At 44.5% G+C, this 14,119-nt stretch overlaps 1 protein-coding gene across 2 annotated transcripts in view; it reads left to right on the top strand.

Annotated features, from left to right (window-relative positions):
- Positions 1-14,119, top strand: part of GRIA3 (glutamate ionotropic receptor AMPA type subunit 3) — a 140,385-nt gene that overhangs the window by 113,081 nt on the left and 13,185 nt on the right. The window contains exons 13-14 of one of the 2 annotated variants that reach the window (XM_058814314.1): positions 7,311-7,558; positions 8,114-8,228. In XM_058814314.1, the coding sequence (XP_058670297.1) occupies positions 7,311-7,558; positions 8,114-8,228 (363 nt within the window). The remainder of the gene's footprint in view (positions 1-7,310; positions 7,559-8,113; positions 8,229-14,119) is intronic. The other variant, XM_058814315.1, reaches the window with a different exon arrangement.

Genomic DNA, 14,119 nt, shown 5'->3' with positions numbered 1-14,119 from the left:
TGAATATGTCACTGCTGGAAAGATGCCCCTTAGCCTGAAGGCTGACGTAAGCCTCCCTCCAGCCAGCTTGAGCGTGTGCTGCTCCTGCTCCCCGGGCAGACAGACAGACAGGCAGACAGACAGACAGGCTTACCCAGCACAGCTGTCCAGATCCCTGGTGTGTGCCACCCTGTCACCCCCAGCACTGCTTCCCCAGGGCGAGCTCAGCCCGAGCACTGGCTCTGTCCCTGAGTCACAGAGGATTTACAAAGGCAGCTTGTCTCTGGAAAAGACTTTCATTTTAATTCCCAATCAGCATTGCAACAAGGAGGAGTAAAGGCAGCAATAAAGTGAGGAGATGAATACAGTCTGAAGTTCAGTGTTGTGCCAGGAAAGGGCATCTTAAAATCTTGATTTACATTCTGCTGCTCAGACTGTTACTGACATGTCAGCAGCGTCTGGCTGCAGCCGGAGTGACTCTGCTTGTCTGTGCGAGCAGAGCTCGCTGCACAAGAGCTGCCTGTTAAAAAGCAGCTACAGCACATCACCCCCCTGCTGCCAAAGGTCACACTTTGAAAAGGACCATGATATACAGAGAAAAAGTCTCAAAACACACCTCCTGAAATGTTGTAGTATTTCTGTAAGACACTTCCTTTAGTAATCAGGCCACTGTCTGTGTCAGGTGTGGAAAAACTAATGATGCTGAAGCCTGGAAGGGCTTTATTAGGCTGCTTCCCCATCTGTTTGGGTGGGCAGCACTGCTGTGGACTGTCCTTCCCCACCATCACCACCTCCACCAGCCTCCTGCTGGACCCCCCACCCCTCAGCCCCATGCAGAGTAGTCTGCATCTTGGCATAGAGGATTCTAGAGAAAAGCAGCAGCCCAGGGGTTTGCAGGCCTGGTCCTTCTGCTCTCTGGGCTTCGTTTGCCCCAACTGGGAAAGAAAAATGCCATTTCTAAAGCCTAAGTTATCATTTGAGCAATAAACCAACATGACAATGTCTACCATCATATGCTTGGCTGTAAAATATTATCAAGTCACCAGGCCACCCTTTCTTTTACATGTGTGCATGCACTCTCAAAGATTTGTGTGCTCCTACAAACATACAGACTCGTTTATATGTGGATGCTTCAACCTCGCTTTTCTGTAGCATCCCACAAATTCATAAACTGTGGGTAGAGATTGGTGGACTTGGGGTTTGGCCTTGCTGGAAGAGAAATGCCCTGACCTACTTTCTTCTGCCGAGAATGTAATAAAAGCAAGAGGTTCATGTAATGATGGGATTGATTTTTCTGTCCATATAGGTAAGTAAATTGCTGGCATCACAAGTTATCTGTGGCTAAAAGCTGTGACATTGATCTATTAGACTCTGCCCTATGACCTTCAGTAAATGGCATCTCTGCTTTCATGTCCTCTCTGGGGAAAGGGGACTAATGGTGCCCTCTGGTCTTCAGGAGACCTATTTTTACCTTCTCAGTAAAGAGCTTGGAAATCTCAGGCAGAGGGACCTTAATAATAATATTTATCGTGTTCTTTTGTAGCATCATCATTAGGCTGGCCTCCATGTGCTCCAGGGCTGAGATTAGGCTGAGGGCTCCCACCAGTGTCCCTCACTCCCCCCAGAGGCAGCTCTGCCAGGGATGACTCAACATGAGGCTTAGAGGGAGTGGATAGGCACCAAACCAAAGCCAAATCCAAACAGCAAACACAGTGGTGCCACTCCATTGCAATTTGCCATAGTAGAAGTTCAGTTAAGCCACTGCCTAAACCCTGTGGATATCAGTGGGGCCCAAGCCAGGCAGCAGCAGCAGCAGTACCAAGGCTGTCTCTTGGCAGATTTTTCATTCCTGTTTTGTGGCTTGCTTTTAAATGGTTCATAAGCTCCTGGACTCATTAACTGCTGCAGAAGAGCTAATTGCACACGTGGAGGACAAGCAATGAGTGATGGTAATGAAGCTATGGTTCACACTTAACTGCCCAAGTTCATTCCAGTGAGGTGTGCCTCCATACAAAGCGAGGTGTGATCTGTAGAAAGGCAGCATGTATTATTCACATTAAATACCTGCACTGATTTTAGTATGGACCGTTGTGTTTTGTATCAGCAACATCTGTCTGACTTAAGGGCTGTAAATCTCCCGTGTTAGGGAGCTATAATGTGGTCACAGGGCCCATGCAGCAGAGGGGAGTGGTAAGTCTGCTGCTCCAGGACCTTTATTGATGTTTCTGCTTAACTTTATGTGTGTGCTGCAGTCTGGATGCTCCACATGCTTTTTTATTTTGCTACACTTTGTTTATCACTCTTAGTTTTGAAGGCAGAGGTAAAAAAATCAGTACTACCTGAAATTTCTTGAAGTATAAAACAGAGTTATACAGTTATAGAATATATAAATGGATTTTTAAAATAGCATTTATTTGATTATATGCGGATTATGACTGGATGATCAACAGCTCTCACCTATAGGAGAACAATTTGAGCTTGACTGCTGGGAAATCACTTCCTAGTCCCTGTCATAAGAAATTAAGGACCATTTTAGTATTTTTTAATAAAACATCCCAACAGGGTGCACAAGGAGACATTTTGAAGAAGACCTTCAAGTTGTGGAGGAGGTGGTAGGGAGAGCTGAATGTTCTAAAATAGATAAAGGGCATCTCTCTAACATTCTTTAACTAGAAAGGAGCAGCCTTGCTTCCTTCAAATACAGCAACTTCACCCCTACTCAGTAGTGGAGGAGGTGACACAATGTCACTTTTAGCAGAAGTGTGAGACAGATGTCTGCAGAGGGGGAAGGGAATTCAGTCGTTGGGAGAAGGCTTCATATTTAGAGCTAAATTTAACCAGTGTCAAGGAATTGTCCAAGGTGTGATGGGGTCTGCTAGGTATCTCTAGGTGATTTAGGATGTACAAAAGTGAAACCAAGGCATCAGGTCTAGCCCAGCTGGAGCTACATTTGTAGATGCTGGATTGAAGAAATAGCTACAACTGAGAGGCACATGTGCCTCCTTCTCTTGCCTGTATCACTCACCCAGCCCTGACTGGCCATGCTTTGGGATGCTACCACACACTCTGGCTGATTTTTCATTTCACTGCTGGAGTCAACCACACAGCAAAACTAGGAGAATTAGAATGAAAGACAGTGTTAAAATTGTGCACTGATGGAATTGGCATCTTCTTTTCAAATGAATGCATTGCTGCCCAGAAGAAATGTGTATTTAGGTGCTCATTAGTAACGGGCCAAGTGAAGTGAGTCCTTGGTACGAGAGCTGCTGGCTCTGCTGACATGGAAGGGAGCTGCCTGCACCCTTGGCTGGGGTGTTTGTGGCTTATATTTCTGCATAAACATATCCAAATCAAGAAAAAAAAAAAAGCCAGCATTATTGACAAAGCAAAGGCCAGTTCTATTTATATCTGCAGTAAGGCTGCAATAATGAAGACGCTTTAATGTGTCTCAGGGCCTAGATGAAACACTGAAAATGTTGCTTTTAAGAAAAAAATTATAATAATATCCCCTTGAAATCCCAAGGAAATGTGTGTGGTGGACTTGTGGAGAGCAATATCAAAGAAATAGGAGTTGCAGAGCATAGGGAGTTAATACAGTTATGGGCTTTGAATTGGCTTAAATCTTTGCTTTTAAGGTGTTTTTTTTTTTCGTAAGGATCTCTTTAAAAGTAACACTTTATTGACAGAGAGAATGTTTTACTGCCACTGAACTCTAGCAACAGTGCAGATCTGTCAGACCTTGCCTTACTTAGGAGTGTAAATCCTTTCTCTGTGGTTGCTTCTGCTGTCTGGCCCCTTTTATGGGTGTCAGACTCCTAGGGGGGCTGGGAGAGGCAGTGTGAATGTCTGCAGAGGAGGACAGATGGGTAAGAATGTTCTTTCAACACAGAATTTGGAACTTTATAGTTAGGAAAGACATTTTTCTTTTCTGAAAGTCTTTTAGGGGCTTCTGGGGTGGTTGGGTTTTGTGGAGGCAATTGGAAAAAATATTTACTAAAATATTTTTCTGTCATTTCATCCTGTTGCATCTTTGACCAGCTTTAATCAACTGGTTGTTTCATGGCATTGAGCAGGTTTAAAATACGGCTCTAGGAGCAGAAAATGCCTTTGAGCATTGCTGAGCAGGTGTCACTGCTCTTCTGGTGTCACTATCCCTTTCTCCAAGCAGCCTCATCATAGGTAATTAATTAAACTTATTAGGAATTTGGGTGAATGGCTGCAAAAATCATCACTAACCAAGCAGGACTCAATGGCCAGAGCCCATCACATCCCTGGTTCTCTCTCTCAGGACCCCTGAGATCCTCAGCCAGACTGTGCTCCAAAACCAATACATGCTTGATGCATTTTAGATTAACCTTTCCCAGTCAACACATGCTTTGTTTGTTTCTAGCTTGAATTTTTGTCTACTTCTACCAGATCAGATTGCTATTCTTATTTAGTTAATTTGATGATAACAAGATATTATGAAAATCCTACTTGGCAAAAGAAGAGGTGGACAATGACCATGTAGAAATGGGAACTGATTTTTAACTACATCATCCAGAAGAGTTAAATGAAGGCAACAGACTATAAAGCTTAGGCTATTTGTTGAAGTTGAAAAGAGATCAGGTTTTCAGTTGTAGAATTTGGTTTTCTGAAGCATGAATGATGATTTTCACCCTTTGCCCTTGGAGCAGGGAACATGCTTTGTGGACCATGTGCAGCCCTGTGCATGCTGTTGGCACTCAGAGATAACTGGGATTATTAACAGTGCACAGATGTACTGGCCATTGCTTTCAGGTAGTCAGGCCAGGTGGAAAGAGTATGAAAGAACTTATGACAGACAGGTATTCACATGTGAGTTAAAAGATTGAAAGGAAAGGAAATTCTGGTTTATCTGGGTAATTAAAGGCACACTCTGCAGAGGAAAACAAGCAAAAGCATACGTAGAGCGTGCCCAATTTGGAAGGCACACGAGATCCGCTTGCTGAGAGGTATAAAGAGTAAAGATGGTTTTCTACCTTCCTTTTGTCCCTTGGGTGCCTGTTTGCAAATATAAATGGCCAGGTGTGTTTGTATTATTTATGTTAAAAGAAGATGAAGGTTGTAAGGCAGAGAACCTTGAAACTAAGACACGCCAGGATTGCCACTGCTCCTGCAGTCTCTGTGTTGGCCGTCCAGGCTGTTTTATGTTCCCTTCGTGCCCAAGAGAGCTGCACAAGAAGGGCTGGCAGGCTGGCCAGGGACAGTGCCTGGGACACTGCCTGCGCTGCCACCTGCATAGGTACAGAGCTGTCATCTGCTCTGCTGCCCACAGGGCACAGGGAGACACCACTTCTGGTATCCCTGGAATCCCCACAGCCCCTCTGGCAGGTTCCTGGGAGCCATGCAGTGCCCTGGGCAGCTCCCAGCAGGGCAGGAGATGAGGAAATGCCCACATCCATTAAGTGGGTTGTTGGAAAAGCAGGAGCACCAAGTCAGTGTGCTCGCAGAGGGCACCTTGAGCAGGCAGTGATTATCAGGGTGTGGCTATCAGGATGTTCTGGCTGCCAGCCCATGGGAGACTGGCCCTGAGCCCCAGTGAGATTCCCTTCTTGGGCAGGATCCATGGTCCTGCAGTCAGCTGAGGCTTAGCACTCCCTGCAGGGGCTGAGCTATCACATTCAACTCTCAAATTCAGAGCCACCGTCCTCATCTCAGGCTATTCAGTGTTTAGTGTTGCAGGGGAAGGTCAGGAAAATCCAGATTCCTTCTTTCAGCTGGGTAAGGACCATTTCAGACCCCAGTTACATCCCTCTTTGTCCTGATACTGGGCAAACACAGCTGTACAGCCCCTCTTTAGTTAAGAGGTGCTCTCTCTGACTTGTTTTTCACCCAGCCACCACCCAGCCAGCCCCTCTTGATTGTTTTCTCTCTGATTTCCTGTCGTCATATGGGCTGATTCTAATTGGTTTGCATTTTCAGTTGTTTTTCAGTTCATCAGGAAGGATGAAATAAAGTGCTCCCCTCCATGCTCCTCTCTATCCACTGTAGCAGCACCAGCTGAGCAAGTTAATCTGAGGAGCAGTGCAGGCAGGGCTTACTCCCTGTGAAGTGTTTGGAGGCTGGTTGTTAAGCATTACATTATTCAAAATGCATTAAATTGTCCTGGATGAGGAGGAAGCATGTCTTGATCATCAAGCTGATGGACATTAGCAGTCTTCCACCACAAGGTTGCTAAATTTGAACTAGATTTAGCTACTGCCTCCTTCATTCCTGTTCTGCAGGGAAAGCTGTGGACAGGGAACTGGCAAGGAATATGAGGCATAAATTCAGGGTACCCACAACTTGGACTGAAAGCCTTATATAAATCTTTGGGATTTCTAGACTTTGGAGAAATGCAGTTTGCATTACTGCTTTGCATTACTGCTTTCTGTTGACCAAGCAGGAAAGTTTAACTGGTAGTCCAGGATACAAATTCTTGACAGTCTGGAGGTGGCTTTGAGATCTGAGGGTGGCTTCAATGTTACTGGTGGGGAAGAGTGAGAAGGGGAAGTAACACATTCCTCAACATTTCAAGGTTTACAAAGCTTGTATGCTGAGCTAGAGGCTGTTAGGTTTTGCTCAGTCTCAGAACAGGCAAATCAGGAAAAAATATAGATGGGTGACAGGCAGTTAACCAGTGATTTTTTTAGCTTATTGCTAATATTTGTATTTGCTGTCTTTTAGGAAAATGGGAAAACAAATTTTGAATATTTGACTATTGATTCATAAAACATTTTGTAATTACTGTTTATATCCCTTGTTTGAGCATCTCTGTTGGCAGCCACTAGAATGTCATGGTCTCCTATATCAGAGACCTGCCATTGCCCTGTGAAAAGCACACTCCTGCCTTGCTGAAAACTTGTAATAGGCAACTGCCAGCCCTTCCTAGCTGCAATTAGTGTAAAAAAAAAACAATGCTGAAGATTTGTGTGACGAGGGAGAGGCTCCTTTGGCATGTGTTGGCCAAGATGGATGAGCTGGGATTTCTCATCCTCCCTCTGCTTCAGTAGCAGAGCAGCACACGGGTAGGTAAACCCAGCACAGAACAGGCTGAGGCTGGGATAGGCACACACCGTTGCTCATTCTGAGGCTGCCAGTTACTCAGCAATGAGTAAATAAATGTCTGAGATTTGCTTCTCCCTCCCCAAACATTTTGTCTTTTGGTCTTTGTTCAGGGGGCAATGTATCTCTTTCCAAGCTACCTTGACTTCTTTGATCTGTTAGCCCTAATCAGCTACAGGGTGTCATTTTACCTCCAAGCCAGCTAAGTCCAAGGAGCTCAGTCTTGCCAACATGACTCTTCATTTCCCTCCTTTCATCTCTCCCAGAGGTCAAAAATAGCTGTCTATGAGAAAATGTGGTCGTACATGAAGTCGGCAGAGCCCTCGGTGTTCACCAAGACGACGGCGGACGGGGTGGCCAGGGTGAGGAAGTCCAAGGGCAAGTTTGCCTTCCTGCTGGAGTCCACGATGAACGAGTACATCGAGCAGCGCAAGCCCTGCGACACCATGAAAGTTGGAGGCAACCTGGATTCCAAGGGCTATGGTGTAGCAACCCCCAAAGGCTCAGCATTAAGGTGGGTGGAATAATATAACAATATCCATGTTGTTATAGTATTCCACCTACCCTGATGTATTGTGTTGTCATTTTCTTTCTTGTGGATTTTGAGGTAACTTAAAAGTTTAAAATCTTCAATATTCCATGGAGTTAAATAAGACGGTAAATTATGGTTTCATTTATTTAATGCATCCATTTTTTGTGTTCTCTTTGTGTTGTCCTCTCTGATTGTTTGTTGCTGTTTTAATTTTACAGTTCAATGGCTTTTTCAATTTAAATGGTAAAAGCCAAGTTAACCTGCCATATGTGACGAATGTTAACTGCATGATGTGGTGTTGTTACTTTTTTTCTCAAAGACGATTTCCCCATCCCGCACACTTCAGTTTTGAGCAAATGTTATCCTCCATGCCACCTTCCAATATTTAACCCTGTATTTGCTGTACAGACATTTTGATAGCTCCACGTTCTGTGAAATTTTAGCCAATTTGTCCTCTTGTGCTCCTTTTTTTATACGTTACGATTATCCTAAGCATTTGTGCATTTTTTCTTACAAGTTATGTTTTATCGTTTCAAGAAATGCTGTTAACCTGGCAGTATTAAAACTGAATGAGCAAGGCCTCTTGGACAAATTGAAAAACAAATGGTGGTACGACAAAGGAGAGTGCGGCAGCGGGGGAGGTGACTCCAAGGTCAGCCTCAATGTCACCACAATCGGGTACCTTAGCAAAGAGTAATCGGCAAGGCTGTTATTTTGCTTCTCAAGAAAAAAAAACTCAAAAAGAAAGCAGATGAAAATTATTTCACTAATTCTGGTGGGGAAAAATACCTCTGATTTCTTGTTCAGTAGCTCTTTCAAAGAAACAGTCTTATTTAATATCATCAGCGGGTTTGTTCGAGCTTGGAAACCTTATTTAACTAACAGATAGAAAGCCTAGTGTTGGTGAGACCTATGCAAAGTAAGTCAGTGAGGTAATTGTACAAGAAACTGGTGATCATCTCTGGTCACTGTCCCAACCCTTGAGAGCAAGGGTTTATGAGACTTTTTTTTGCCAGGACCAGCTGTGCCAGCACAGACCTGGGTGAAAGAACTCCTCTTTCCTTTGGCCTTTTGGGAAGGTTTTGGAAATGTTGCCTGGAGCATTCAGATGTCACCTTTTGTACAGCAGTGATCAGTCTTCTGCACACTCCTGTGCAGGAGCCCTGAGTCTGTGTTTGACATGCCTTTGATCCTGATGTGGACTCAAATCTGGCTCTGGTGGCAGTCGTGGCAGCCTTATCACTGCCTTCTGCTGAGCTGAGGCTTCCCCCAGCCTTCCCAGCAGCCTGTACTGCACCTTCACAAAGTTACTTCAGTGAGCTCATGTATTGCAAATGTTAACTAGTGTGCTTTCCTCCTGCCAGCTTTGCCCTGTAGGACTGGCAATCCTTTTCTGCAGTCTTTAACCCAGTGAGAATAAGCTATAGCTAGAGTTGGCTGGGTGTTGTTGGTCACTGTGGGTGCAAGAATTACCAAGAAAATTAATTTAAATGACATTGTTATACTGAAAAGTATTGAAATTCATTTTTATAGTGACACTCTCCTACATCTAGTAAAACCACATCTTTAGGGAGCAATAACTCCTAATCTCTGCAATAAAAATGCTTCAGATTTGGTCCAAAATCAATAATAACAGTAAACTGCAGTTTCGGACAATTACTGCAAATTACTGCTACAATCTATTCATAAGAGTTGCATACAGTTGGCTATATAGGAAATTGCTCAGCTCGTCATGTCTACTGCTAGCAAAAGCCACTGTGTAATATTAAAGGAAGGAAAAGCTCTTGAATTTGGATTGATTCAGTAGCTGGAGGTCTGCAGTGCTCAGCAGCAGCCTGAAGATGAGCACAAGCTTTTTTATGCTTTTTAGCTCTGCTGCTCATCCTTCACAAAACATTTTTATATGTCATATTTGCCAGTATATTAAATGTTTAATATCCTCCTGGGATCCAGCACCTCATTGTCTAATGCTGCCTCCCTGAAAAAAAACTCTTCATACAAACCAGCTTCAGTGAACTTCATTGCTTCAAGTTCATTGAATTAAACCCAGCCAATAACACTTACAGCCCTAAGGAAACTAAAGAGAGCTTTTTAAATGGCTACAGTTAGGGCAGGGCCATCCTTCTATTTTTGCTTGTGCTGGAAGATGTTTTACAAAGAACAATGCTATTTGGCAGGCCCTTGGCCTGGTCAGGCAATGTTGAGGGAGTGGAGTCTGGGGTAACCTCAGTTGGAACCCAGAGAAGAGGGAAGGGGAGCAAACACAATAATGTGTGTTTTGCTGGTTTAGTCCCAAGTGATGTCTGTCTGCAGTTTGTTGTAGCACGCTGTGGTGAAGGACTTTGAGCTATAGGTGAGGGGTTTGAGCTATAGTCACCAGCTCTTGGGGCACAGCTCAGCTGGCAGAAGTCCCCAAAGAGGAGAACATGGGAGGTAGAAGACCTCCCGCAGAAGACAAAGCTAAGGGAGGTGGGGAAGGGGTTAAGTGGCTGTTTCTAGAGGTGTGGTAAATCAAAGGGCTTTTTTGTCACAAAGTGACTCTTCTTTTGAGGTAGTTCTGTAGGCCCTGAGCCCTGCACACTGCAGTGTGGCTCCGTGGCAGCAGACAGGCAGAGCCTTCGCAGCACATCCCCATCACTGGCCAGGCCCTGCCCCAGCCCAGCAGGAGCCCCACTGCCCTCTCAGGAAAGATGAGTTCTGGTGCTGCCCCTTGTGCACTGCAGCTCCAAGAGTCTTGCTGGCCTCTCTCTCCTCACTGTCCTCCCACCAGAAGTTGCCCCCATCATCTCATCCCATCTCTCCAGTTAATTGTTTGTATGAGCACAACTTCATTTGTAGGTCATTCAGAGGAGTCGCTGCAAACTGTTATTTTTTTCCCTTTTACCTTAAAGGAGGTGGCAGCTGGGGGAATGAGGATGGGGTGGGGCAGGTGCCTGAGGTGCAGATACAGACCTTGCCCTCCATTGCTCACTCGGGGCAGCTCTCTCTACTGGCTGAGCTGACAGACTCCTCTCTCAGCTTCCCCAGTAGAGACCCGGGCTTGGGAAATCGCTGCCCCCAGTTGGCAATCAGCCACTTCTTGCCTCCTGGCAGTGGGCTGCGCAATGGGTTGTGTGTAGATGTGAGTCATGGCAGACTGCTGGTGCCGGTTTCTTAAGCTGAGTTCCTCTGTGACTGATACTTTAGCTCTTGCTGAAGGCCAGAGGTGAGTATGAGCCTGTTTGCTTGTGCCAGTGCCATCGTTGTACTGCAAAGGACCCGGCCGCCCTCCCTGCTCGTGCTCCCTGCGCTCTGGCATGCGGTGTGCCCGTGCTCCGAGAGGAATCCTTCTGAGTTGTGAGTTTGTCTCGTTACCGTATCTCACCACCTCTGGAAAATTAAACAGTGACTTCCATTTTCACAAGGATTTTTGGGTCTTGCAGTGGGAAAAACGAAAGGTATTCAATTGGCTTTCTGCAGACTTTGAATCTCTTGGTTTACATAGTGCAAGGTTAGGCCTGTGGGCATTCCATGCTCCTGGGGTTCACTTGTAATTCAAGACTTAAGAGATTGTGCCATTTTAATGAGTTTATTTTAAAGGCCTCAGCTGATATGTGTCTTGTTTTCAGTGCTAGCAGTCTGTGCCAGTGCTGGTGTGTGCAGAGGGTGCCAGTGTTGGTACTGCCCTGGCAAAGGCAATGACCCAATTTCAGTAGTGGTCCTTATTTAACAAGTCTGAACGGGAATATGCTCCATCCGTACATAATTTCTCTGGGATGCATGTCAATACATGTGGGCTGACTTGGCTGATGCAGACGTTCTGGTACGTGCATCAAAACTCATTCACTTAGCTCTCCTAAATGAGCTTGAATTTAGTTTCATGGCAAAATTATCCTCTCTTCAAATGCTCTTATACATGCAAACTGAAAGTTCTCAATCATGAGAGAATACAAAATAGCAGTTGTAAAAAAAAACATATTCCAGAAAATATGTTGCAGTGTATTACAAGTTTGGAAACTAATTATTTTGTTTATTATACAGTCCTATAATCTTGGAGCTGAGTTATGGCTGAATAGGGATTTAACAAGAATTAGACAAAAGGGGATGCAGATGGCGGTCACAGCCTGAGTGACTTAAGTGAAACTAATTATTCAGTTGCATAGGAACAATTTCCTGCTAAGATAAATTTCCATAGTTCTGCTGTTGATAAATTTCTTGTATTCTTATACCTTCATGGTAACATTTAATGACAACCAATGTGGAAGGAGAATGTTTGAATGCAGCTTCTCATCAACTTTACCTGCCAAGATTCCCTGCTACTTATTTGACTTAATTTCTTTAATATATTCTTTTTTAGGCTGATACCTCTTTTGGACTACACCAGAGAAATGACATGCAATGTAAATTATTTCATTTTCCAATTGTTTCTTTTTAATCAGAGAATTACTTTTCCAGTTTGCTAGTTGAGTTCTGCCCTCAGAGCTGTGCTCCATACAATATTCCATTCCCAAGACCTTCAGAGCTGTGAGTGTGGTCATTAGCAGATGGGATCTGTTCCCCTGTGTCTGTGTGCTGTTTTGGTTTGATACATTTTCAGCACAGCCGTTAGCATTTGCAGCATAACTTTTTTAAGTGGCATATTTTTAGAAGAAATCTGTTATGCTTTATTTTAGATGATACCTGATGCCTAAAGAGCACCATTGCCAAACGCGTCGTGCATAAAAGAGGACATTTGGGGAAATGGCTATCTTAAAAAGATGCAGCACGATTTATTTGAGCCATTTGTTTGAAATTATGTTCATCAGCATGAATTTCCTTGTCATCCATACTATAGGCCTGCGTTATGAGCTGGAAAAAGATAAAATGGCTGATCAGAGCCAGTGACAGTAACACAGAGCTAATTCATGCTCAGAGCTGGGAAAGTAATAAGAAATTACTGTATTGTGCAAATTAGTGACAAAGCAAAATAATGCTTTAAAAGGAAGACACCAGAATATTGGTTTAATTGACAGCTATTACTTTATAGCATATTAAGAAATAATACTGTGTATGTTTTGTGGCAGTGATGAAGTCTTAATGCTCTAGGAGTTCATTGGAGCATCTCAGAGCACTGCCAAGAAGGGCAGAGAGCCTGCTCTGGTTTGCAGAAACAGCAGTGCTGTTGTGCAGTTTGTTGGGGGTGTATTCCTGGAAATGGAACTGGGAGAAGCAGCACTATAATTTGGAAAGAGTAGGTTGCCTGTGCTGGGAAGGAGTTGGTGGAGTCAGAACCACTGGTGTCCAAGAATGTGGAACTGTTTAGTTTTGCCAGTATAACCTTTAGCATCGTGGAGACTGGCTTTGCTGCCTTGCCAAAGCCATCTCAGACCTGAGTGTGCAAGGAGACCTGTTTGTGCAGCATTAATTGTGGCAGACTGGGGCTCCTGCCTAGATGCCATGTCCTGCCTTTATGGCCACAAGAAATCTTAAAGACTTGTTAATTATGCACTCCTTTTGATAGGTGGTGCTTAACAGTTAATTTCCATAGATTGCTTACATGAGTCATTTCTGCTGCACTGTAAGTATCAGTATGGGAAAAGTCAAAGCAGAAGGCTCTGTGGTACTGGAAAAGGAAAAAAGGAAAACCATCAGCTGGAAGTGGAGCTCCCAGCAGCAGGAGCAGGGCCCTTCCTTTGTATGTCTCCCTGGGGGTCTGGGCTTGGTTGTTTCTCTTTAATACTAGCTGCTGTCATTTAACATACAAAGGGAAAAGTAAATGCCTTTCTTCTTCTTCAAAGTGACTCTAACGTTTCAGCATTCTGCTCACATGGACACAGGCACTGGTGCTGCTCTGTGGATTTCTCTGTGCTGCTGGGACTGTAACCATGGGCTGAGTGCCTCTAGCTTTTGTACACAACATAGTTGTTCCTCGAATGTCTTGTGGACTAGCCTTGGGACTAAGCCGCACCCACCTGCAGCCTGCTGAGGAGCCAAGAGCAGGAGTCACAGAAGAAGCCGTTTCAAGAGGAAAATAAAGATGGGGGGAAATGGATGTGCCTAGAGACAAGAGAAAGAGAAGGTGAGGGGATAGCCAGCATGCAAGGTAAGTTGAGTCTCTTGCTCATACCATCCAGGTTAGAAAGGACCCAAGCAGTGGCAGGAAAGCTCCATGCTGCTCTCTCAGATTTGTAGGTTTGAGCACAATGTTGGGCACCTGCCCTCCTTTGCTCTTCTTCCACCCTCTCACCACATCCATACCTCAAGCGTCGGGCACTGCTGTGAACAAGCTGCAGTGACTTGTTATGGCTTGTATTTCCTAATCCAATCAGCCTGTATTATTGCATTAGCACTTGGCACTTCTCTTAAATTATGATCCTGTTAGTACAGAGTTTAATTTGTTTGAGCTACATTTGTGAAACGTGTAAATATTCTTTCATAGAGACACTGCTGCTGCCAAACACAGGCTGCAGACTGTGCAGAGAGCAGAAGGACCTGCAGCCTCACCTGGTAACACATCTGAGTCTGTAGAGGTGTGCACAGAGTGTTTATAGATGATGCAATGAGATCATGCCCTCAAACACCCTA

The sequence above is a fragment of the Ammospiza caudacuta genome, chromosome 14 (assembly GCF_027887145.1).
Source record: "Ammospiza caudacuta isolate bAmmCau1 chromosome 14, bAmmCau1.pri, whole genome shotgun sequence".
Classification (NCBI taxonomy): Eukaryota; Metazoa; Chordata; class Aves; order Passeriformes; family Passerellidae; genus Ammospiza; species Ammospiza caudacuta.
Note: the sequence above shows the minus strand (reverse complement) of the source record. Positions and strands in the feature narration are given on the sequence as shown.